Genomic DNA, 26,094 nt, shown 5'->3' on the forward strand with positions numbered 1-26,094 from the left:
GTACAGTGTTTTTGCACTTCACAGGATGGACCATGAACGCTATGAAAAAAAACACAAATCCTATTCTTATTTAAACAAAACCTTTGTTTGTAAAAACCGACAGCCCCATTTTCAGTTCAGCATGTCTGCTGCTAAAAACATAAAAGTCTGAGATTACTTCAATACATGTATTACCTCAAAGAAGAGTGAGAGGGCATGTAAAAACCTAAAAACATTAAATAATTAAATTACAATTTTTAGAAGATTCACTTCGTACTAATGAGCCCCTTTCTTCAATCACTAAAGAACCACACTGACATCTTGATGCACGCTCAATCATCCAGGTAAATAAATCTCCAAAAGTTGATTCTGTTCATCTGGATGTAGTTCCAGATGGACAGAATCAACTTTTGGAGAACCACACTGACAGTTTTATACTGCCTCAATCGTCCCCTTAAATAATGGATTGTACAATAAACCACCACAGGCATTACCTCCAGTAATAAATGACCAGTGGTAGTTTAGAGATGTCCCATTCCCTAATGTAAAGGGACTATGCTAAATATCTCCTGTTTTCATCATTGAGGCAAAACCTTCACCATCAGCTGAAGCCCTCTCTGTGGCAGCAGTGCCATCTCCTGCTGAGCTAAGCACAGAGCATATTAGCAGCCTGTCATGCTGCTGCTGCTGAGAGGATTACACTTCATATGTGTGCATGACCATCGTGATCTCCTACACACGGGCGCCAGCTTTTTACAGACCGTGTAACAGATTACACCTGCATAGGGCAAATCCCACTGTTAGGCTGCGCACTTGTTACCCCACCTCTCTCTCTCTCTCTCTCTCTCTCTGATGGAGGAAAAAAACCGAACAAAACCAAAAGCAAATATAAAAAAAACCTCAGCTGGACTTGTGTTTTATTATTTGTGTGCACACTTGTTCTCAGCGATGACACAAGAAAGAGACACCCTTTCATATGCAAATATATAATATAACATTAAATAAAATAAAATAAGATAAAATGTCTTACTGCCAAAACAATCAGTGCACAGATAAATGTGAACTTTTCCATTGTGTATCTAACGCTACAGCGCAAATGCGCACAACATCTGCGAGGAAACCAGAAGCCAGAAAATGGGTTAAAAAATCTGTTTGAGCGCAGTGTTTTTACATTGAACAATTCCTCGCCTGCAGCACCCAGAAGTGAACAGCAGGCGACCCGGAAGATTTGAAGTCCGACTGAGAGCGAGCAGAAAGAAGACTCTAATCCTTTTTTAAAAATTGTTTCCTTGCTCGCTGGTTCAGGTACGTTGGCCACTCGATGCAATTTCTCTGCCTCTTTTTGCTTTTTTTACCCTCCTTACCCCCTCTCTCTCTCGCTCACACACACACACGCAGCTGCTCCGTGTCGCTTCGTCACCGTTTTTATTTAAGTCATGCAAAAGTTGGAATTACAAAAAAGCGCATTTGCAGCGCATTAATGGCGAATAATCACTTCGTTTTTCGGCCGCAGTGCCACTTAAAGCTTCCACGGCGCGTCAGGATTATCATCGACGTTTGGATTTATGGCTCAGCAGCTGCAGAGCATTCAGCAAAGGCATGATGATTGTTGTAGGAAGTGTCAGGGCTTTTTTTTTTTCCTCCTCCCCGAGCCGGGCTATTCAAACCTGCAAATCAAAGTAAACAATCATTCGTACGCTTAATGCAAACATGCCGCTAGCAGATGCGTCGCAGCAGCGTTTAATCACATCCGGAGAATTATCTGCTTATAATATTCGGATCTGCAGAATATGGCGTCCAGTGCTTATAAAAATAAGACTGGGCTGCCATTTTTGTTTTCCTTTTGTCTGAAATTTTTTAATAAACTGTCTGAGAATGTGGGAGAGGCGGCGGACAGGCCGGGGAGAGCGGAGGATCGTGTCTCTCCGGAGGGAACGGCTCGTGTTTAAAGCTGCTCGGGTTAAGATTTGCACAGCGGATCCCTTTTTTGTTTTTAACGGAGAGTTAAAAAAGCAGAGCGGGTACAGAAATGGGGAAAGTTAACGCCAACTTTTGTTTCAGGGAAAGTTGGATTTCAATTTTTAGAGGCAATCTCGAAGTCTGATCTATTTTTAAAGCTGAAATATTGAGGTTTAAAGAGGATGTTCTGGATTTAAAATGTGCTGCCAGCAGACCGAGACTGACTAACCAACTGTGTGATCGTTAGACTCTAAAAATGTGCAGATATATTAGTCTACTTATTCAATAACAGTTCATGCAAAATTAACAGCATGAAGCATGTTTACCGTGATTGTTTTTGAAGCCTTATTAAAGCTTTAAAAGTCGAAGGAAAATGTTATTTAACCCAATTATTTAAGCTACAAAAGACCGCTTCATGATTTCTATTTTCTGGGTGTATATTCACACCCCTTTCTCTTATTAACATTGCTAATCTATTAATAAATAGTCATAATAACCACAAAGTATCACGGTATAAATATTAACGAACCCAAAATAGGGAACTTTAATCTGCCATGTCTGCAGCTGTAAACATGAACATGTTTAAAACCTACATTTCAGAAGGTGACAGGTCAGACCTTGTCACGGTAAAAGCCTAAAGCTGCCACATTAGCCTAGAAGTGTGATGTGTCCAAGTGCATCATATGATTTAATTAATTCATCACCTGCAGGAGTTTATTTCTTCTGAATAAAACCAGTAACATTTTAAAAGTGTCACAGTAACCTCAGAGTTTTAAACAGCATTATTAAGTGACGTTTCATGCTGTTGCATCGTGTGATTTTTTTTATTTTTTTATTTTAAACTTGAACACCTGGATTAACTTTTCTTTTGTAGCAAGAGTAACCACAGACTGGAAATAATTACACCTTTAACTTGCCATACTCAAGGTCAGATGCAGTACTACAAAAAATGAAACTAATCTGGCCAAAATTGGCACAATCAGTCCTTAAATGAGCAAAGCAATGCAGTCCTGACTGTATAGGACGTAAAAATTAACCTGCGGATTGACTGCTGACGACTTGAGCATTTCGCTGCTGTTGCATGCGTTTTCAGTGTGTCAGGATGTCGCGTCTGAAAGTGACACAAAGCTGTCCGCTGCCAGACGGACTGCTAAACTGTGCCTGCTGCCTTAAGACAGAAATGGTCCGGGAACTGAAACGTATCCCCGCTGGCATCATTAGAGAAATATTTTGTGGGGTGCACTGTACGCTCGTACCCCTGAACATATCAGTTTTGTTTCTCTTGGCTCACTCATGTGGACTCTGTTCTGCCTCTGCTAAGCCAAACAGACTTAGGAATGGGGATGTGTGCCAAAGCATGCAATGCGAAATGTTTTAAAAAGAACTTCATACAGGGTTGAAAAGAGAAGTTATGGAAAGAAAGGCCTTCGGGTCAGGACTTGAGCAGTTAGTAACGTTCTCTGCCTGAAAAATAGGAGCGTTTCTGCCCACCTGGTCAAACCAGCTTCTCGATAAAGCACTGCTAGGTTTGTGCTCGCATTGTGCCATCGTAGTCAACCAGGGAAGAAAACAATTAAGGTTAACAGCTGAGTCATTTACAAATGAGTGTAGCATGTTGTGTCTGTGAAGCAATACTTGTAGTCTGTGTTTATAATTGGATTACTGACCTTCTGGTTTAGGCACTGGCTGTCTTTTGGGTCTTGCTGTACTCTGTGCAAACTTTGCTCTGTTGCCCATCAGACTCTTAACCAGTCGGGGCCCCATGTGTCAAGGTGGAGACAGAAAAAGCGGGTGATTACGATCTGAGCCACTTTGCTTCTAACATTTCTGTTTTCTCTGATAACTGTTCCTCTAGCTGGCTGTCGTAATCTTGCGTGAGCCTCTCTCTCGGGCAGCATGCCCATCATGCTGACTTGTGGTTGGAGATCTTAAGGAAAAGCCTGACATCACTCCCCCCCCCCCAAAAAAAAAAGAAAAAACTCACCGAATGCAACTTGGAAGCATCCTCCCTGCTATCAGTGATGAAGATGAAGTGTGAGAAAACAGCATTTTCTCACACACTTTTCGGGAAGCAGGAGGACTCATACAGGGTTTCTTTGAAAATGCTGTCACAAGACTGGAAAAGATTATCTCAAATTATCACATCTAACAGTCAGCTGCTGCACGGGTGGAGAGCTACTGACACATGTTTTAACCGCTGTGTGCTACATGAACAACAGATCCACACATAAATATATATAGGACATCGTTTTACCAGGATTCTCACAACAGTGGGTTCAAACAAGATCAATCTGAGGAGCCGCAAACTGGTAATCAGTGAAGGGTGCTCAAAATAACTTCCTGCATTGTTATTTAAAACTTAAAAACAATCACTCACCTGTGGAACCAGGGATAAGGTATCACACGTAAATGTGGATATCCCTGTCTTGTAAGCTTGACTACAGATGTTTCCTCAGTCCTGAGCATTTAGAGCACCGTTCACCTTTTTTATAACCCCTATGTATTTATTTCAGGATGGCTGAACCCCGCTTTAACAACCCTTATTTTTGGCCTCCCCCTCCTGCCATGCCTGGTCAGGTGAGTGACTGTGGTATTCACCCTTGTTTCTAAACATCTTAACACTACACTCTACATGACTGTTTAGAATATTTTTTGTTTTTGTTTTAAAAATATATATTTTTAAATGATCTAGACAAATAGAGCATTCAATATTTCATTTCTTCATAATTTGCTTCCAAAGAGCCAGGTGTTGTTGTAGTGTTTTAAATAGGTCTTGGGCAGTAGTTGTCCAGACTCTTAAAGTTGTTCTTTGGACCATGGCTGCGTTTTCACTTTTCAGTCCAGTCCTTGTACCTGACCATTGTCAGAGGAACAGATTTATGAATCAGTCAAGGTTAAACAAAGCACCAAACTCGAGCGATCAACCAGTGTGGTGTCTAAATATAACGATCTATGAAAAATTAAAACAGTTTGAAGGCATAAAACAGTATTTTTACACCAACAAGGTAATTCCAAAAGAGGTATTAACTGAAAACCTGGTATATCTTGGGTTTGTGTACAATGGAAGGGTGGCTGATGAGAAGTCATTCTTAAGGAGGGAACCAGGGAGAAAAAAAAAACTGATGTGTGTGTGTGTGTGTGTGTGTGTGTGTGTGTGTGTGTATATATATATATATATATATATATATATATATGGCAGAGATCATGATAAAGGTGGAGAGGTGAGTGTTTACAGTCATGCGTAAAATACAGTGGAGCATCTTTCGTACTTTGGTGCTACATTTTAGCCAGTACTGTTGCAGATCTTGTCAAAATTGATGAATTATGAATGCAGTTGGCTGAACCACCATGCAATACCAACTGGAAAGCATTTCAAAGTCTGACAATGATCCCAAACACACTGCCAATGCATTAAAATAATACCTGGATATAAAAACTCAGTGCAACTCTATCAGTCATAGATTGGATTGGTTTCTCCAGAGCCCATACCGCAACAATATTGAAGCAGTGTGAAATCATCACAATAGAGACTAGAAAAAAAAGGCAGCCAACACACAAAGAAGAGCTTTGAATGTCCTTGAAGAAGTCTGGAGAACTATTCCTGAAGACTACTTAAAGAAAGAAAGCTTGCCTAACAGTTCAGGTTGTGAATGGCAACCTTGAAAATTAAACACTGCCTTGGAAAATATTTGCCTTTAAGCTTGTTAGAAATGTACACTTAAAAAAAAGTATGTTTTACCTTTATGCTAGCACGTTTTAGTAAATCACCTTGCCTGTATCTATTTTCCTAGCAAAACATACAGAAATGAGGGGCAGCTTAAGATGTTTGCACCTTACTGCACTTGGAAACATTTATTAGTTTTTCTGACATAATTAAATTTTAATATTTGTTTGTTAAATATAGAGCTACAACCAGAAAGTATTTAGCTTAGCCTAGCATGAATTTTTCTTTTTTTAAAAAGCACATAACTAGTGTATGTACAGTGATTTAAATAAAAACATGAGCACAACTAAATCCTTAAATGTTGATATGTAATTCGATTAACCTGGGGAAAAAACAATATTTAATATTTAAAAAGCTGTGATTTTGAAGGTGGTTAGCACTGAAATATTTTATAGCTTAGCATTGTGTGGCTAAGATATACACATAACTTCGGGTAAAACTACATTCTGATTTGTTTTCATGTTTGTTTGTTTGTTTTTTATTTATTGCAGTTAAACAGGTGTGGCATGTTGGGGAAAAGCTTTTTAATTTGGAGAGAGCTAGGCTAGTTTTTTATTTTTTAAAACATTTTTTCCATTCTTTAAGCTAAGTTGTGCTAACTGCCGATTAGTTTTGGCAACACAGTTAGCATAAATCTTCCCATCTGAATGCTGTCAATAAAATGAATATAGCGAAAGTGTAAGTGTATGTTTAAATAACAGTCATACAAACCTTGAAACCAAGGATTGTTGAAGATCACTCAGAGGAAGTCACGTTTTATTTTTAATTTTTTTCTGCATTATTCAGTAGCTACTACCTATTTGGGCTTCTTTCTGGTTTTAAAAATCATTTTTTAAAAAGCGCCTCCAAAGGGAAATGGCTGGAAACGCATGTAATATCAGGTGTTAGCCACAAGAGGGAACCATTTCCTTATGAACTGACTGACTGAACTGATGGCTGTTTTCTTGTCACAAATGTTGTTTTCTGGCTGTCAGCTGGATAACCTAGTATTGATCAATAAAATCAAGGAGCAGCTGATGGCGGAGAAGATCAGACCGCATCATCTGCCCCCTGCTTCAGCCCCTTCCCAGCAGCCTCTATTGGCTACCTCCAGCCAGCCAGAAGGCGGCCAGCATGGGATATCCAAAGCCCAGCAGATGCCTGTTCTTCACAACCACAGCCCATCTCAGCCTGATATCGCCCTGCACGCCCGCCCTGCCTCCAGCTCAGTCACAGGTACTCCAGCGCTAAGTACACACCAGTTTCCTTAGTCTCCTGCAAAGAGTCATTTGCCTCATTAAAGGCTAATATAATTAGTAATGAAAAGTCTATTCACATGTCCACATATCAGGAAGTTACAGTTATGTAAGGGCGCACATATATGTGTGTGTGTATTCTTCAAATTTGGTGAAATTTCTTTAATAATTTTACTGTAATGTCATTTCATTGCATTTAGTCTGTAATTACACAGGCTGTGTGTGTGTGGTTGTCTTTCAGGCCGTATTCTTGGAGATGTAAACTTGAATCTAGATGACAAGGCAGCTATAAAAGCCAGAGGATTATGGGAAGACTGGCATCTGCGTCAACTCATAGATCATCCTTCCAGAACAAACCACGTCTCAGGTAACCATGCAGATTTCTGCAGATTTTATTGATTATTTAGAATTACAAACATATTTATGGGTGTGGCTGTAGCTCAGGAGGTAGAGCAGGTCAACCTAATCGAAAGGTTGGTGGCTGGCTGGTCCAGTCTCCATGCCAAAGTATCCTTGGTGAGATACAGATCTCCAAGATGCTCTCGGTGTATTCATCTTGGTGTATCAATGTGTATAAATGTTAGCTAGAAAGCATTTAGGTTCAGAAAATGTGATTGAATGAATGGGTGTCAATGAGGCATATTTTATAAAGTGCTTAAGTTGAGTAGCAAAGTGTTCGATAACAGCCATTTACCTTTTACCATATTTACAGAGCTAACTTTAAACACTAAGATTTCACAGCTTTATAATGAATACATTGTATTTTAAGATGAGAGAATTTAAATGGATGGATGGATGTGGACAATGTGAGCAAAGCCACATGGTAACCTAAACTAAGGAACTGCAGTTTAAACTCTACCTGTGCTCTTAAGCACCCGCAGACTGGGATATTTATCATTGTAAAATGGATCAACTAAACTCAGATGCAGCATCAAGTTATTTCCATTTGATTGTACATGCAAATTTATAGATTTTCTGTGGCATGCTACAACGTGCAGCATTATTGTGTCCAGGTGCCTAAACTGTGTCACGGCTTAATGAAGTCATGCCAGTCCTATTGCCAGGCAAATAATACTTGTGTGTGCAGTCCTGTGAAAAAGTGGAAACACTAGTACACTTTTACTGCTTCCATGTGAAGTTAAAGGGTAAGTAGAAACCAGGTGCTGCTAATATGTGAATAATTGACGATCAGCAAGTGAGAGCAGCTCTATAAAAGTAGAAGTTTTGTTGGTTTGCTGGTCTGAAGCATTCAGGTATGTGTGTGAACACAAGGCCACATTCCTGCCAGGAGTGGATGTCCCAGCAAATTCACCCCGAGGTCAGACCGTGCAATGCTCAGAGAAACTGAACTAGCTTGAAGGATTGTTGGAAGAAAACCTCTATTCTCTGAAAACAACATAGCAGCACACCTTAGGTTTGAAAAGTTGCATCTGAACAAATCAGTCCTGAAACAAAGTGGGGATGTTTGACCATAAGACACAGTATTTAAACACACTCCCCTCATAGCAACTGTCAAGCATGGTAGTGGAGGGGAGATGATTTGGGCTTGTTTTTCAGCAAGAGGCACCTTGAGGTCAACTATGAGCTCCTCTGTATACCAAAATATTCCAGATTCAGCAACGGGACAAGATAGATCACGAGCAGAGCAGCAACATCTACAACAGAAAGGCTGAAAAAGAAAATCACAGTGTTACAAAGTCCACACCTCAAAATTTTGTGGCAGTACCTTAATTTCACCTCAGCGAACCGAAGACACACTGTAAAGAAGAGTGGTGTCAAAGAGAAAACGTTTAATTCAAGTTATTGGTGTTAAAGGTTGTTCTACAAGCTAATGAATCTTCACCGTTAAATGAAAATGAAACATTTGGAGACCCCAGGAAATATGAAATATCTTTTAATATCTATTTGATCCTCTCTGGATTTATGCCAGCTGAAAGGTAAACGCTTTGCAATCATGTCTTTGTCTTCCATCTGTTAGGTGTGGCGCTGGCATCCAGAACAGGCAACCTAAACACCTCGGAGATCATCACCCCCACCACGCCCACCTCAAGCAGCCACAGCCGGCTGGGTGGAGCTCCCTCCCCTCACCTCATCTCAGGGTTGGCCGGCCACGGCATGGAGCCTGGGAAAAACAGCGGTGGACTCGTGGGACTCCTCGGTCCTCCTCCAAAGCAGGAACGAGGACGCAAGAAGATAAAGGCAGAGAATGGGTCATCTCTTTTGGTGGTGCCCTACCCATTTCTAGCCTCAGGCAACGACCAGTCGTGCATCACCATTGCTGCCAAAGAGGGAAAAACCTACAGGTAGCAAAAGACCTGCATTTACAGCAGCTCATTAGTATTAATTAATTAGTATTAATTAGTATTAAGTATTAATACAAGAAAGAGCTTCCTCATAGCTTTAACAGCTTCCTCACGGCGTTAACATGCAAAGGGGTTTGGCGACACTTCTGCTGTTTTTTGAAACAATGGGGGTTGGAAGAATATTCACAAGTGCATCTCTGTTTCTGTTTTTGACGCAGGTGTAAAGTTTGTCCGCTGACCTTCTTCTCTAAGTCAGACATGCAGATTCACTCCAAAACACACACAGAGGCGAAGGCTCACAAGTGCCCTCACTGCACCAAGTCCTTTGCGAACGCGTCCTACCTAGCCCAGCACCTGCGCATACACCTGGGCGTCAAACCTTATCGCTGTACCTACTGTGAGAAATGTTTTCGCCAGCTCTCCCACCTTCAGCAGCACACCAGGTCTGAAATGTTTACAGTGTATTTGTGATAGTTTGTTTCGCAATTATGTTGTCATCTTCTAAAAGCACAGGGAACATAAATGCACGAGTCCTATTTTAACGTGACAGCTGGATCTTCCCCTACAGCTCAGTGTTTCCTAATGAGGATAATCACTTAATATTACAACAGGAGAGAAAATATATGCTTGAACTTGACATATTTATTTTGTATTTAACGTGAACTGGCTCTATAAATAATGGTAACTTGTAAGAACAGGAGCTGACGTTTGAGCCTGTTGTGCAGCCCGGTTTTCAAAAAGATTGGAATTCTCTGTGACATGTACAAATAAACATTCATTTTATTAGCTTTGACTGTTCAACTACTTCTCTGAACAAACATTACTTTTGACCTTGAAGCAGATGAGCTTATAGTAGAAGAAGACCACACCAGATGCCACTCCTGTCAGCTAAGAGCAGGAAACTGAACTTCACCAAAACTGGACTACAGTGTATTGGAATAAATATTGTCTGGCCTCAGATTCATAAATTCTGATATGACATCGGGACTGTAGGGTAAGAATTTGGCATAAACTATGGTGTAATGGTGTGAAGGATATTTCCCTGGCATGGTTTGGACCCCTTAGTCCCATCTGTACTTAGATGCCTACTTTCAGCAGGATAACACACCATTACACAAAGTTCAAATCACCTCAAACGAGCATGACAGTGAATTCACTGTACTCAAATGGCCTTCCACAGTCTCCTAATATCAATCAAATAGAGCAACTTTGGGGTGGCAAGATTGGCATCGTTGATGTGTAGCGGACAAATGTGCAGCAACTGTGATGCTCTCATATAAATATGGTTCAAAATCTCTGAGGAATGTTTTCAGTACCTCGATTAATCTATGCCGTAAAGATTAAAAGCTGTTCAAAGCAAAAGGGCAGCCAACCAGGTACAAGCAAAGAAAAGAAAATGCATCTTTTTTTAAACTCATTTAAACTCTGTATTTAATTTAAATAGTCCCATGACAACATAATAAAGCCAGACACTAAGAAATAGTATAGTTTTCTTTTCAATGTTCATTATGAAGTTTGATGCAAGCAACAAAAGAATGAAAAGTCGTGTAATACTAAAAATGAATCAACTGATGGAAAATCTCAAAACTAATTAGCAAGAAGTCATGAACATGATTATATAGAGAGCGTCCACAAGAGGCAGAACCATCAGAAGTCCACATGGTTTTAACACGACGTGAGAGTAATGGGTAAGCTAAGTGTGTTGAACTTAGAGATTTTCATGTCATGAAGGCAGCTTCATTTTTCACCTTGACAGATAATTACATGAACTTATACTGAATACGTACTTTGGACAAGAGAAGATTATGGTCACAGTTTCTCTTTGCAATCAGCTGTAAATAAATAAATAAATAAATGCAGAAACAACCAAAATATATAAACCTCGGGTGTCAATAAAAGTAATTTTCTAGGTAATAATATTCCAGCAAAAACATTTGCAGGCTAAAGTAATTGCATTGAACTCACTTGAAATTGCCTTAAATTCATTAATTGAGACCGGTTCCTTAAGTTTTAGTTGATTCTGCAGCTGATTCAAGGAGAAAGAAGCTGAAAATTTGATTGCTCTTTTTCCAAATTCAGTACAAACCTTTGGGGAAAACTAAAGGAATAACCAATAACTTCTCACATTATTAATCTTTGGTTCTTTAACACCGCGTGTCTCCTGTCCCGTCTTCCTTGCCTCATCCCCAACCGGCCGCAGCGGATGGCCGCCCCTCCCTGAGCCTGGTTCTGCTGGAGGTTTCTTCCTGTTAAAAGGGAGTTTTTCCTTCCCACTGTCGCCAAAGCACTTGCTCATAGGGGGTCATATGATTGTTGGGGATTTCTCTATTTTTTTTTTTTTTTTTTTTTTATCATTATAGGGTCTTTACCTTACTGTGTAAAGCACCTTGAAGCAACTGTTGTTGTGATTTGATGCTATATAAAGGAAATTGAATTAAATTCAACTTTTTGGTGAATGTAAGTCAGTGAGTAAGATGTGAACAAATCAAGAATAGCCTTATAAATGAGTTACCAGTTCATGACATGACAAAGGAGACCACCCAGCCTGACCAAACAACACAGTATTAAATAAGGCTTCTGAGGACACATGCATATACGTCACATCGCCATCATCAAGTACAGACCTAAAAGTGGAAAGAAGTCTCTTTCTTGCTTCAAAGGAGAGACTTTATTCTAAAGGTTGACCATTCTTTCAAGCATCTGTGTTGCTTTTTGCTGGCTTTTTTTTTTTTTTTTTTTTCCACTTTCCATGACCGAATTAACCTCACTGACGACACTTATTATTCATTGCTGTGCAGACGTCCTTGTAACTTGAGCAATCATTTGAATTCATTCAAAACTAAGTAGATTGCAAACATCTGCAAGCTGCCGGCTTCCCGTCTCACCTGTTGGTTCATTTTTCTCGTTTCAGAATCCACACAGGGGATCGGCCTTATAAATGTGCCCATCCTGGATGTGAAAAAGCTTTTACGCAGCTGTCTAATCTGCAGGTAGGTAAACATGAACTCTGACGTACTTTTTTTTTTTTTTTCCCCTTAAACTTGCCTGATGACCATTTGGCTTTGTGTGCGTGTGTTTTCTCTCTAAAGTCTCACCAGAGGCAGCACAACAAAGACAAGCCCTTCAAATGTTCCAACTGTTACCGTGCCTACTCAGACTCTGCCTCACTTCAAATCCACTTGTCTGCACATGCCATAAAAAACGCCAAGGCCTACTGCTGCAGCATGTGCGGCAGGTCGTACACCTCTGTGAGTTCAAAACCCGAGTCATATTTTTAAGCCTCAATTAAGGGGCAACGGTCACATCTAAATAGCTTTCCTCTGCTTCTTCTCAGGAGACCTACCTTATGAAACACATGTCTAAACACGCAGTGGTGGAACACGTGGTGTCTCATCACTCCCCTCATCACAGGACAGACTCTCCCGCCATCCCTATACGGATCTCCCTCATCTGAGCCCTTCACGCGTCTCCTGCCCTCCTGTTTTCTGTGACATCGTCACTTTGGTCCTCTGATGAACCACACAGCCCGCTACTGGGATCCAAAAAAATGTGCCAGATTGCCAGTATTTTGTGACGAGGTGCTCTTTTATTGAGTATATCCTCCTGTCCTTCCTTGCTGACCAGACAGTATTATCGGGGGCATCCAAAGATGATTTCTCAGCACTTTCCGGCCTGAAAATCACAGGCCTAAAATTTCATTTTTCTATGTGACTTCACAGGAAAAAAAAATGCTCCAGGCAGCTACATGGAAAACCTTTTTAACCTTTTTTTTGTGTGTTTCACAGATTTATTTGTCTTTTTTATACAGTCCTTTACTTTCTTTACTCTTTACAAAATAAATATATTTGCATCAGAAATAGTCTTCCATTAGCTGAGTGGCCAAGTTAACATAAAAGTGAATGCTTATATACTGTGTAGCTATTCATGTATATCGTGCCACTTCTCATGTCAGCTTCGTCAGCAACGTTTCATCAACCACATGACCGTAATACACACATCTTATTATTCTTATTATTTTCAGCCTGCTGCCAAGTTCAATCTGAGCCGCTGTGACTCATTATCAAATTTAGTTTTTAATTCTTTTCTTCTTCTTTTTTAAATTTTAGTTTTTGTATTGTTAAACAAATATGCTCAAAGCAATCCTGGAGAACTCAGTTTAATCTGGTCAAGGTTTAAAAGTTCTGAATGATGAGCACTGTTATAAAGTGTCTCATAAAAATATACTAAATAAACCTCCAAGCCACTGAAAAATGAAATAGAAGCTGTCATACAACGAATGCAAGAGTTTCTGCATTCAGTAGTGTTACAAATGCAAGGAACAATGTTTCATTACTCCACCCATAAAAGGCAAAATACCAAAAACAGCCCTCACGTGATAACCTTTAATCTCTCTAGCTTTCAAGGTTATCTTCTATTTCACCTCTGAGTCACTTTCTGTGCTTCTGTTAACTTTAGATTGCTCCCAGGACCTGGGAGTAAACGGTGGACTGAATTTCACTCATTTACTCACAAGTTAAATGTTTTGGGAAACAAGTGCACATGCAGGGGGTGGAGGGCAAACACTGGTGGGAAACTGCCGTGTCTGCAATGCCCCATGGGCTAACGTCACAGTTCAGGTTGTTTACGCTGAAGATTCTAGATGTCTCTCAGAAAGTGACTGTAAAGCTCTGTGTTATGAATTGAAGGCTTATGGTTAAAAATAAATGAGTATGCTCCTGGTCATGCTCTCAACCTGATGCGCCACCTTGGGGCATGAATACCGTGGACTGTTCCGCTGAACACCAAGATGATGCTCAACATAGAAGTCCATTTGACACAGAACCTGCACATGTATGTGTGACTCTGATGGGCAGTGCAAATGGAAAATGCAAGATGGAAGCAGTACAGTGCTTCACAGGGGCCAAATTTAAAATCAGAGGTTTTTGCTTCTTATGGGTGGAGTTAAAAAATGTTATATGTTGTAACCCAAACATGTGTTACTCTCGGTTTAAGTTAAAACTGAAAAAATGGCAATGTATAATCACTTATCTTGCCAAATTTATATTTGTTTGTGTGTGTGTGTGTGAGTGTGTGTGTTGTGCGCTATTTGTTTTGTCTGTTTTGTATTTAATCTGGTCTTAAAATAAACCAATGTGGTGGCAAGACTTCCACCACCATTATTTGACAATAAGCTTTTTCCTTCTTGGTTGTGTAATCAAAGCATCAGCCTTATTTGAATATGTATTTTTTTAATTGATTTATGAATGAATATTTTGTCATTTTATATGCATTTAAGCCTTAATTTAGTTACAATTCTACATTTCATTTTGTTGTTGGCTTTACATTTGCCTTTTATGTTATAGCATGACGTATACTGTAAATAAACTATACCTACTGTCAACCCATTTTATATTAAATAGTTGTAAAAGTCTTTTTTCCCCTCCCCTCTTCGCTTTTGTGGTTGCACATAAACAAAATAAGCAAGAAAAAAAGACTTCCGGTGACAGAGGTGGGGAGGAATGAGTTGCAGGAACTCAAACTCACTCACTTACAGGAGTCCTTTAGGCATATAGGTCACCTGCTCAGAGCTAGGTGAACCATAGTGGAACTGAGCAAACATTGCACATTTAGTCCAATACAACAAAGTTGTGACTGACTGTAAACTAATGAAAGAAAATACTGTACAAGTCACCTTATCAGTGTTCATAGCAAAAGTCATGTCACACTGGTCCATTAGACCAACTTCTCTGGTAAACGTGTTTGTAGGGTGTCGATTTCACACCACTTATTTTGTTCTTCACACTTTAGACAGATGTCGACTATGTTTTTGTAACTTCCTTTAAAGAAAAAAAATGGTTTAGGGCTGTTCAAAAAGAAAATAAAAGTGCAGCTGAATTTCTTTAGTGACAACTGCGGGGGCATGTCTCAAACTACACATTGTTGTTGATGCAAACAGGAGCAAAGAGCTTGTATTTGCATTATGAGTTTATGAAATTGATGTGGAATAAAATCAAGAAAGTGCAGTTGTACAACTAAAGTCTCTGATCACTGTGAGCACTATCATTGTGTACTTCCAACTTCACACAGTGTGCAATGAAGTTGCTTCCAGACAGTAGTCACTTTATGCTTTGAAATGTGACTTTTCCAGTTGCTCTTATGTCTGTCCTGGCAATTCTGATTAACTACATTCACCACTCATTTGTATTTCAGTTGCTCCCAAAAAAATGTTCCAAACCCAACTAATGAGACAAAAGGCTGAAATGTAGGAGCACAGTCTGGTTGAAAAGAAGATGATGCTTTAAGCTGTACAATCGTCTTAAGAATAAAAAGAAAAAAAACAAACATTTTTTCAGACGCCATGGCGGAGCTGAGGCACCTGCCGGTGATAAAGTTGGGAGAGGGAGGCTGGGCAAACCTTTCAAGCACATGTCCTACAGGAGATGTTAACAGACAGCATCGTGATTGGGATAATAACAATAATCAGGCCTACACTGTTATGTGTGGCTGTGTGCAGACAGGAATAGGACCCAAGGTGCAGACTCCGGAGACAGTCGTGAACTCAAAACAGCTTTAATGTAAAACTCAAAATATAACATAACTGGAAAAAATCAAAATAAACTTTAAACCGGAGGACTGACAGAACACACAGCTAGGTAAACGGTAGATCGCGACACAGACACAGAGAAACACAGGGCTTAAATACACAGAGGGAGCAATCAGGGAATGGGTAACAGGAGGGAAACACAGCTGGGGCAAATCAGAACTGACGAGACAAGGAAGCGTCAACTGAACACACTGAATGGTAAATGGCCTGCATTTGTATAGCGCTTTTCTAGTCCCTAAGGACCCCAAAGCGCTTCACACTACATTCAGTCATTCACCCATTCACACACACATTGGCGATGGCAAGCTACATTGTAGCCACAGCTGCCCTGGGGCGCACTGACAGAGGCGAGGCTGCCGGACACAGGCGCCACCGGGCCCTCTGACCACCACCAGTAGGCAAACACGGGGTTAGTATCTTGCCCAAGGATATTTGGCATGCAGCCAGGAGGCAGCCTGGGATCGAACCACCGACCTTCTGATTAGTGGCTGACCTGCTCTGCCACCTGAGCTACAGCCACCCCAAAGAGATAAGACAGAGACCTTCAAAGTAAAACAGGAAACACAAAACACAGACTGAACAAAGACACAGACTCACATGCAGGCACTACAGAGGGAACAGAGACGTGGGACCAGGGCAGACACAGACACTGACTGGACACGGGGATATAACAACTAAGGATACACAGAGACGCGAACTAGACAAGGGGATACAGCTGACAGGGGAGACAGAGCAACTAGAGAAGACAGAGACATAAACCAAAAGACAGAACTCTAACAAAGAAACAGCAGCATCACCGCCTGCAGCATCACTGCCTGGTCCCGCAGCCGTCACGCCTTCATGCGAGCCTGGTCCTGCCTCGCCTGTGTGTCTTCATCCTCGCCTGGTCCTGGCTCACCTGGTCCTGCCATTGCTACACCGTCCTCAGGTCCAGCTCGGCCTGTACCACCTCGCCTTTGCTGGCTGCTTTCCAGGCCTCTAGTTGGATGACATGGTCATCGAGGTCGGCCTTCTGAACGAGGTCGTCGCCCCTGCTGCCTTCCACGTGGCCGGCCTCCGGACCTGTCCTGTCGCCGCCGCTGGCTTCGCGGCCGGCCTCTGGACCTGCTTTGTCGCCGCCACTGCATTCCACGTGGCCGGCCACCTGATTGGTTTTGTCTGTGTCGCTGCTGCTGCTGTCCACATGGCCAGCCCCCTGAACTGTTTTGGCCCTGTGCTGTCAACCTCCGGGTCGACCCCCTGAACTTTTCTTGGACTTGTGTTAAGCTCCAGTCCAGTTTTGTTTTGTATCAATGATGTATTCCTGGACTCTTGAGTTCTTGAATAGTTTTCTTGTTTTATGGACTATTCTGGACTCTTGCTCCTTGTTTTTTGTTTTGTTTCTTTTTGTTTATTTTGAAGGATTGTGTCTTATGTCAGTGTCCAGCTTTGCTCCTCCTGTCTCGTTAGTCCTATTTCTCCCAGCTGTGTCTCCCTCCGGTTGCCCATTCCCTGATTACCACCCTGTGTATATTAGCCCTGTGTTTTCCTGTGCTCAGTGTCGCGTCGTACCCTCAGATCCTGCCTGTGTGTTCCAGTTTGCGTTTTCATGGTTTGATTTCTGTTTTTGTTTGGTGCCAGCAATAAAGCTGTGGTCCTCAGTTACGTTTCCGTCTCAGAGTCCTCCATTTGGATCCACATCTCCACCTGTCCGCACACAGAGACCTGACAAATGTAGCCTCATGGGCAGTGTAAGCTATTAAGAATTGACTGTACACTGTGTTCGTGTTTTCCTCCGAAACCTGTTGGAGCAGCCTTTCACCGCCTCTCTCTGTCTCTCGCTAGCAAAGTTGACCCAGACAAAGTAAAGCTAGTTTTCAATTATTAGCCCGACACACAACCCGACGTTTTAGCCAGAGGTCCCTTTACTACGGTAGGGAGCCGTGGACCTTTTTTCTATCTGCGCCGAACAGTTTTCTTTACGAGATCCCTGCAAAAATCACACAGCAATAGTCCTGTAGTTGTAAAAAGCATGATAATATATTAAGTAATCCAAAGTATTCAGAATACGTTACACTTATTGAGTAACATAACGGAATATGTGTATAGGATAAAGGTCTAATCATCTCTTAGTTTATCCAGATTGCACAGAGTGTATATTTGTTAATAATTTGAATCATTTTGGATAAGGATAAGTGTAAGATAATGGGGAATTTCAGTTTTTACTTTATAATTTGTTTAGTGTAAGATTTACAGTTAAATTGTATTTTTTCTTGCCTTATTTAATTTTTACGTACTGTTCCTTTAACACACGGTAACTGTGCACGGGGGGAGCGACGGGCAGTGTGGAGCTACGGGGGCTTTAACTAGCTGTGGAGAAAAAACGTTTCTTACCGTGTTTACAGTGTACAGGAACATCCAAATGGATCACTGTATTTCAAACTGTGGAAATAAATGTTTGCCTGTTTGTTTTTCGACTACAAGCGGACTTTGTGGATTATGTTCAACTGCACTAAGACACGCGTATGGCCTGACTACCAGCTAGTGCTTCCGCGGTAATAATATGTTACAAAATATGTTTTGGGGCATGTATTCTGTAGTGGAATACATTTTAAAAGTAATCTTCCCAACACTGACCATATGTACTTTGTTCTCTGATTCACCATTCTTTGCTGGTCTTACACTGGATGGTTCATTGGTATAATTTTATCTGTTAATCTGGTTTTACAAATTAAATTCTGCTTTCAACTGTTTAAACTGGTGTTTAAAATCTTAAAATCATGAAAATAATTTAACGTTCGATCATTTGGAAAAGGGCTCGAGGTGATTAAGTGATTTTTTTTTTAAAAAGCAGAAAATATATATTTTGTATGATGATTTTATGGCCGATTTTGTGTGTATTTTTGTCCACAAGGTGTCGAAAGGGTGCAAAATTTGAGGAGGGCACAAAGGTTACATTTTAAATGATCAGACAAAAGAGGGTTTTCAGGGAATACTGTTAAATGCCCAGTTTCTATGACGTATGTCAGAAAAATATCAAGAGTGGGATTAAAGTAGTGGGTTAGATCATTTACATTTTGACAGAAGCCAACTGAATCTAAGTTAAGTGGAAATACTATGAGCTCCAATATATAACCTCCTGAGAACCAGCCTCTTTATTTATGTCTTCTGTAATGGACATGGTTTTGGTCTATATCTTTTGACTTATTTGAGCTACCCTACTAAGTCATAATGTACAAAACAGAGGACATCCTGGGATTTCCATTGACATCTAACATGTTTGCGTAGCCTCTTTTAAATCCAAAGGAAGGAAATCACAGAAAAAATTCAGTGGGAAGATGAATTTTTCCACAGTTCTCAGGAGAATATTTAAGTCATGGTTCTGTCTTGGGGAACTGAAGCCCAAGTATTTCATGCAGTAAGCGTTTTCTTTGTGAAGTTGCATTTTAGCTCTGTAAATAACAGCATAACGTTCTCCATGGGTTCTCCAGACCCTTTCATGTCTGTCACACGTGCTCAGGGTGAACCTGCCCATATATTCCATGCTGCCCATTTGAGGACATTGGGCCCCTTATGCCACCCTCATCAAGTCTGTTTCTGATTTTTTGGTCATCATGGTAAATGGTGAATGGACTGGTTCATATATAGTGCTTTTCTACTCTATCAGCACTTCTCTGCCGTGTTCTGTCATTTGTACAAACCTTTTTAGCAGTTCAGAATCAGCACAGCATTTTAAAATATGTTTAGCAAGCAAAGCAAAAATAGATAAATAAACAAACATACTGTAACTACAGGGGTCCAACAAAGAATGGCCACGCATCATACTGATGTCTTCGGAAATTTATTTCTCTCTTTCTCTCACTCTTATTGTCTTCAGACACCGTGAAAACTGAAGAAACACAAAGTCTACAACATAAATGTTTTGAGCTTATCAGTCTCTCATATCAGTGTCCATAAACAGTCTTGCACAATAATGGATATCACAAAAATGTCCTCTCATTACCAGTGTAAAACACGTATGCACGTATACAAACAATATACATGAAACCATACCGTGTGCGCCTCTTGGACCACATGCAGAATAACATTAACGTTGAGGCTGTAGATGCATCTGTAGCCATGTATCCATGCTAGCTACACAATACCATGGTTGTGCTCTCAACCAAACTCTGGTCATGTGACCATTACAAACTCTACCTCATACAAACTCTACAGCACTTTACATATTTAACAAACCCATATTTTGTAATCACATATTTTAAACATGATTTTAATTAATGTTACACTTTTATCCTCTTATCTTATAAATAAATGAACTAAATTAAGCATGAATCTATCACAGAAACATATGAAATAACCAACTTTATTTTAACTGTCTCAGGGACAGTTACACATACAAAATCACTGCTCAATAGACGAAGGAAAGAAAAGAGGAGAAAGAGCATACACCAGGAAGTTAGATTGGAGGATTCCTATCAATGACTGTACACTGTAAAAAAGATCCGTATATTTAACAGTGAAAGACAGTAAAAATACGACAGGAAAAACCTGTTAACTATAAAACAGTTTAAAACTGTTGATTTGATATGAAATTGCCGTAAATAAAGAAATGTAGAAAAACCGTAATATGTACATTTTTTCTCTGAAAAAAATACATAAACCTACTGTAAATCACTCTTGCATAGTTTTTTTAACGGAAGATTCCAATAAAGTTTAGAACAGGCAAACACAATTTTTTTTACATTTATTTATTGAAAAAAATACAGGTTTTAATTGCTGAATGTAAGCATGGTTGTGCTGGTAATGGATACATGCTGTAATATGACTTTGTGATTTTTGCATTAATTTCACATAATAATAATAATAATGGATTAGATAGTGATTTTCAAGAAGCCCAAAGCACTTTACATTAAATCCATTCTTGATTCATAGCACCTTTAATACAGCATATTCATATAACAGCTACATATGTACCAAGATCTTTATACAAGAAATGTATTAGGGCAATTTTTGGATGTAGTTTTTGTAAAGAATATGGGATGTAGCTGTTAAATCTACATTCTGTTGAACTCAATAAACCATGAGTTTAAAATGTAAAAGCTAACAACAACTTGAGAGACCTACAGCTAATGATAGACATACTATATTATTGAGTGAATTCATTTAATCCCAAAAGTGTTAAAACAATAATCTGTTGTCTGTTCTATTTATTCATAGTTAATTATCTTATGAAGAAAAAAGATTTTAAAAGCACCTCCTCCCAAAACTAGGCGTTTTCCCCTGACGTTTAGAGCACCGTTTCACATCAAGGCGCCTGATTTCAAACGGGCCAATCAGCGCACTGCATCAGGCTCCACCGCAGATAACGTCTGTACAGCTCCACACACAAGTTTTTCTTTGGACTACGGCAGCACGCTATCTTCATTTTCGTGGACTTGTTTCTCTCTTTTTTTTTTTAAATTTAACGTCTGCTACAGCTCGTCTTCAGTTACTACGGTAAGAAAATAATCCAACTTGGTTTATTTATCGACAGCATTGTGTTGCAGGCAGTGAAGGCACAAATGATAAATTTACGTTAGCTTTAGCTCGTTTCTAGCATTAGCGTTAGCTACATCAGGCTGAAAAGAGCCTTGCAAAACCAGCAGTGCGCGTTTTGAGACGTGTTTTGGAGATGGGTGTATTAATGGAAACCGTCTAATTAGTATAGCTATATTTTAATGCTTTGTCTAAATGCAGCCTGGATTTTCCCGCCTTGTTTGACATCCGGCTGAAGCTTTAAGTTAGCTAGCCTCGCAGCTGTGTCATATTGATTATGTATTTTTGCAGCATATGTGGAGAATCGGTTCAGTCCGTGAAAGCTTATGTTTTGCATTGCAGACTGCATCGTAATGAACCCCGGTGTATTTTTAAATGTGTTGAAGTAAGTTGTAAGCAGGTGTTTTCTGGATATGCTGCTTTAAAGTCTCACTTCTACCGCCACCACACTGGTACCGCAACTGTTTCTCAGAATGCTACCTTAATGGGTTTGAATTGCACTGTCTCACTTTGTGAATGCCAATGTGAGGGAACTAAAGCTTTGATTGCTCACTTACAGGAACACATAGAAGAGGGACGGCATGTAACTTGTCCAGTGAGAGGATGCCAAAGTGAGTTCTCTGTAAAATCTACATTTACCTCCCATATGTCTAGAAAACACAAACGTTAGGAAAATGTGATTTGTGGTTTAAACAAAGATACTCTGAGTCCATCTACAAGTGCCACCATACACATACAGGAAGGTGCAAGTGTATCAGATATAGAAGACCCTGGTATGGATGGGTCTAATTTCAGTGACCTGTATCTCAGACATGCATGTATGTTTTACATTAAACTACAGGGACAGCATCTTCTGCCAGCATCTACCATTCAAACCATTGTTGAAGAAATACAAAATATACATGAATTGGGACAGATGTATACATTGAATAGACTAAGGTCATTCATAGCCAGGGGAATGGCCCATATGCTATAAGAACAGCATTGGGTTGGGTCATAAGTGGGCCCATGGAAGATGGTAAAAGCAACTTGGACAGCGAGCACCCACCAACAGTTGTAAATAGGATATCTGTTTGTAAGCTGGAGGAAATGTTGAAAAGTCAATATAACTATGACTTTAATGAAAGGGTTACAGAGGAAAAGGGTTTGTCAAGGGAGGACCTTAAGTTCATGAAGATCATGGAAAAATCTGCAACAATGGAAGATGGACACTACTGTTTGAAGTTGCCTTTTAAAAAGGATAACATAAAGATGCCAAACAATTTCTCCATAGTTAAACAAAGATTGCAAAGTCTACAACGAAAACTTCTCAACAATGAACAGTTGCATAAAGAATATAAAAACTTTATGGACGAGATGATAAGAGACGCACGTAATAGGCGTCAGGTGTGTCATTGAGAAGGCAAACAGTTTGTGACCTTTGCGCTGTTATGCTAAGTCGATACGTAATAAAGAACAAAAAGGACAAGATACATACTGCTGGAATTATTGGACTGTTAACTTAATTCATGCATACCAGTGACATCGCGTCACCCCCGTTAACGACCACCTCAGTGGCTTCAAGCGTAGGCTTGGCCTCTATAGTCACTTCTAAAAGATATGTCAGTTTCAGATGAAGACATAAAAATCTGTGACACAGTAAAACAATCTGACTTGTTCTCAGCTTGTCACACTGGGCCCCTGAGAACTGCTTATTCAAGAGTCCAGTGCTTTAAAGATGTGTTCAAGTATGTTGAACCCAGAAAAGTGTTTTTGGGCAGGGACGAGAACAGGATGGAGAGATTTGCCTATTGTGTTCCTCTGCTAAATATTTTGAAGGGTATGTTGGAATCAAGTTTTTGGCAAGGTCTCATATCAGTGAATCTTAATAATGTTTCAAGACCAGATGTTCTCAGGGACTGTTGTGATGGTAACGTGTTTGTGTCAAACAAATTTTTTCAGGAAAATCCACATTGCCTCAAGCTGGTTCTATACCAGGATGCATTTGAAGTAGTGAACCCACTTGGTTCTGCCAAAAAGAAGCACAAGGTTTTGGCTGTGTACTTCTCTCTACTCAACATCCCACTAACACCCTTCATCATTGTTTGCGGTAAGCTGAAAGAGCAAAATTCAACTTTTTTTTTTTTCTGTTGTAACTGTTCTTGTACTCTTGGCTTGTTTAGTTTCATGTTCTGTTGCTTCCTCACTAATACACTGGATAACACAACCATATAAGTTCAACTAGTAGCATAACTCATCCTATGATCCATGTAACAAGTATCTCTGTATTTCTATATATGACTGACATTAAAGCTCTTGTTATTAAAGTTTTTAATTTGTTGTTGTTGTTGTTGTTGTTGTTGTTGTTTTAATTCTCAGGTTCCTCCTGCTTCGCTGCTGAGACATTCATGTTGAGCATTGACAAGAAGACTGTCAACGACCGCATCACAACCTTCACCTCTGCTATCTGCCTAATGTTTGGCAGTTACTACTGCTTTAACATACACTACCCTGTAGAACTGCGATCAACACTGGAGTTCCTTCAACGGTAAAATTTATTTTATTATGGATTTATTTTTGTGCTTTTCAAACTTGGCCAACTCTCATCTCGGACATTGCTGACCATGAGTGGATCTAGTCCTAACCCTCTTGTTTGAGACAAAGTGATAAAGGTATACTATGTTACATACTCTACAGATGTTCTGTTTTTGAAACAACTGTTACATTTCTGATTGTGAGTGGGAAGTTTAACAATGTGAAGTTTTACTAGACACAATTTGTAAAAGTACATGGTCTACTTTTGATTCACTGTTTTATATCTGAAAAATGTATCTGGTAAAAATGTGGTAAACCTGCGATTTTGTTTCTTGGATTTTAATTTTCCCAGTTTTAAAGATATTTGTATTCCAATAGTGTAAAAGTATGCTGCATGTACATTGCTGGCATTTTGTAGTTATCCAAAAATTTGCAGTTGAAGTTCTCAAAACAAGTGTAAAGTTTTTGTTTGTTACCTGATGCAGTTTTAAGATGTACATTTTCAGGTTTACTGCTCAGTTCTGTGTGCAAAATATGTGGGTGTAAACTTGTTCCTGTAATTTCTTCAATTCAGATTTTCTTTCAATTATAGAAAAAATGTTTAATTCTCTATATTTGTATTTGGATAATTTGAAAAGTCAAGATTCTACGTGTACTGACATTTATGTAGTGAGAACAGCACCAAAACACTTAAAGGTGTCTGAATTGTCTGCTAAAGGTAATGTGAAGTATAATGTGTGCTCAACTTACAGCACTGGTTTTGCACAGTTTGAACAGAACTTGTAAGAATTCTGTGATTCCTCACTGTTACTGTCATGGAGATAACTAGTAACTATTTGTGATTTGTTGAGTACAAATGTAAATGTTTGATGTTCAAAACATCAAAGATGTTAAATAAAATACTTTTTTGGAAATTTAAGGTGGACATTTTTGTGTTACATTTAGTAATTTGAATAAAATCATGGTTTGTGTATTAAGCTTACAGAGTAGAACACTTAAGAGCACTCTAGTCTAAAAACGGTTACAGAATAAAATTGTATTTTATTATTTTTTGATAGTTAATTTTACAGGGAAAAAATGTTGTTTTCTGTCACAAACTTTATTTTATATGTTATTTTCATGTTAATTCTAGAGAAAAACATTTTTTTCTTCAAGTTAAAACATTTTCTTCTACGGTAAAATATTGACCCTAGCACTGTTTTTAACCGTAAAATCAACAATAACAATACCTTGTTACCGTTAAAGAAGAAAATGTTTCACCCGTAATTTTACGGTAGATTTCTGGCAACCACAGCTGCCAGCGTTTCACCGTAAAATCTACAGTTTTTTTTTTTTTTTTTTTTTTTTTTTTTTGTTTGTATGTTCTTTTACAGTGTAAGGTCAGAAAGATTAAGTTTTCTTGGTGAATAGTTTGTGTTTTTGTAATGGACTAAAACATTTGTTTCCACTTCTATGTTGAAAACATGCCCCCACAGTGGAATATGTGTGTGGGGGGGTTATGGATTTATCTAGAAATTGGTCACTGGGAACTTATTAAATGAGAAATTCTGTAAATAAATGTGCTCGTTATTCTGTGAATTATGCAATAAGCATCCCTTGGACTTCAAGGGGCCACCGCTGTCTTTATGTTACTTTAGTTAGACTATTGTAATGTAGAGTAGTGAGCGGCGTGATGTTATGATCAAGGTTAAAAGTGTGAATGTGACTCACTGTGTGTGTGTGTGTGTGAGTGAGAGAGAGTAAGACAGAGAAGGTGATATGCTGTTTTTGCTCTGTACAGCATGAAAACATGTGGGTCCACCTGTCTGTCAAGCTGGGCCCTGTTTCAGGAAGCCGGTTTAGAAAACTCAGAGTGAAAAACGATACTCAGGGTTGAGTAACCCCGAACTGTCCAACTCGGAATATTCGGTTTCAGAAAGGCTGATAACAAGTAGTTCAGTCAACGCGGAGTTGCTTTAACCCCAAGTGAAGCGCGCGCACGAGGATACATAAAGCCCTGATTAGTGGAGCACAGATTAAGCGAGTCACCATGGAGACGGAGGGAAAGAAGGCGCGGTCAATGTATTTTACAGCGCTTGAGGCCGAAATTCTGATGGCAGCATATGCCGATAACATGCAAATTCCGTGGAAAAAAGTAACACCGCCACAGCTGCAAAAGAAAGTGAGCATGCATGGCAAAACATAGCCGACAGAGTCAATGCGTGAGTGTTAATTTAAACATTGATCTAGGTATTTCCACCCATTTAACACGTTATTTTATCATATGTTATTTTATTTGTTATT

General features: G+C 39.6%; 2 protein-coding genes and 1 long non-coding RNA gene across 8 annotated transcripts in view; 2 read left to right on the plus strand and 1 right to left on the minus strand.

Annotated features, from left to right (window-relative positions):
• LOC146574578 (uncharacterized) overlaps positions 1-3,702 on the minus strand; it is a 22,127-nt gene extending 18,425 nt beyond the window's left edge. Inside the window, exon 1 of the mRNA XM_085274346.1 lies at positions 3,606-3,702. Within this exon, the coding sequence (XP_085130472.1) occupies positions 3,606-3,702 (97 nt within the window). The remainder of the gene's footprint in view (positions 1-3,605) is intronic.
• On the plus strand, positions 1,075-14,596 carry znf362a (zinc finger protein 362a). 6 transcript variants are annotated; one of them, XM_085274344.1, is made up of 9 exons: positions 1,075-1,284; positions 4,452-4,515; positions 6,670-6,877; positions 7,139-7,264; positions 8,876-9,200; positions 9,419-9,643; positions 12,112-12,190; positions 12,290-12,448; positions 12,535-14,596. In XM_085274344.1, the coding sequence occupies exons 2-9, from the start codon at positions 4,453-4,455 to the stop codon at positions 12,652-12,654; spliced, it is 1,305 nt and encodes a 434-aa protein (XP_085130470.1). In that variant the 5' UTR covers positions 1,075-1,284; position 4,452; the 3' UTR covers positions 12,655-14,596. The 6 variants fall into 6 exon arrangements, with proteins under 6 accessions (XP_085130470.1, XP_085130468.1, XP_085130465.1 ...); XM_085274342.1 differs by having other exon boundaries at positions 1,076-1,284; positions 6,637-6,877; XM_085274339.1 differs by lacking the exon at positions 1,075-1,284 and adding an exon at positions 3,836-3,972 and having other exon boundaries at positions 6,637-6,877.
• Positions 14,597-21,124: 6,528 nt separating this feature from the next.
• LOC146574582 (uncharacterized) lies at positions 21,125-25,355 on the plus strand. The gene is made up of 4 exons (XR_014892481.1): positions 21,125-21,258; positions 21,857-21,908; positions 23,239-23,386; positions 23,656-25,355. It is a non-coding gene; the product is annotated as an uncharacterized LOC146574582 (long non-coding RNA).
• Positions 25,356-26,094: the final 739 nt, after the last annotated feature.

Source organism: Mchenga conophoros, linkage group LG5 (genome assembly GCF_057382185.1).
Source record: "Mchenga conophoros isolate Kocher_MC1m ecotype Shallow Benthic linkage group LG5, M_conophoros_male_GT1.1, whole genome shotgun sequence".
In the NCBI taxonomy this organism is placed as follows: Eukaryota; Metazoa; Chordata; class Actinopteri; order Cichliformes; family Cichlidae; genus Mchenga; species Mchenga conophoros.

Excerpts from the sequence above, each read along its gene's own strand:
- znf362a (XM_085274339.1), top strand. The coding sequence starts at position 3,926 with ATGCAACTTGGAAGCATCCTCCCTGCTATCAGTGATGAAGATGAAGT. Across the intron at positions 4,516-6,636 it reads CTCCTGCCATGCCTGGTCAG|CTGGATAACCTAGTATTGAT; the intron begins GTGAGTGACTGT and ends TCTGGCTGTCAG. Across the intron at positions 9,201-9,418 it reads AAAGAGGGAAAAACCTACAG|GTGTAAAGTTTGTCCGCTGA; the intron begins GTAGCAAAAGAC and ends TTTTTGACGCAG.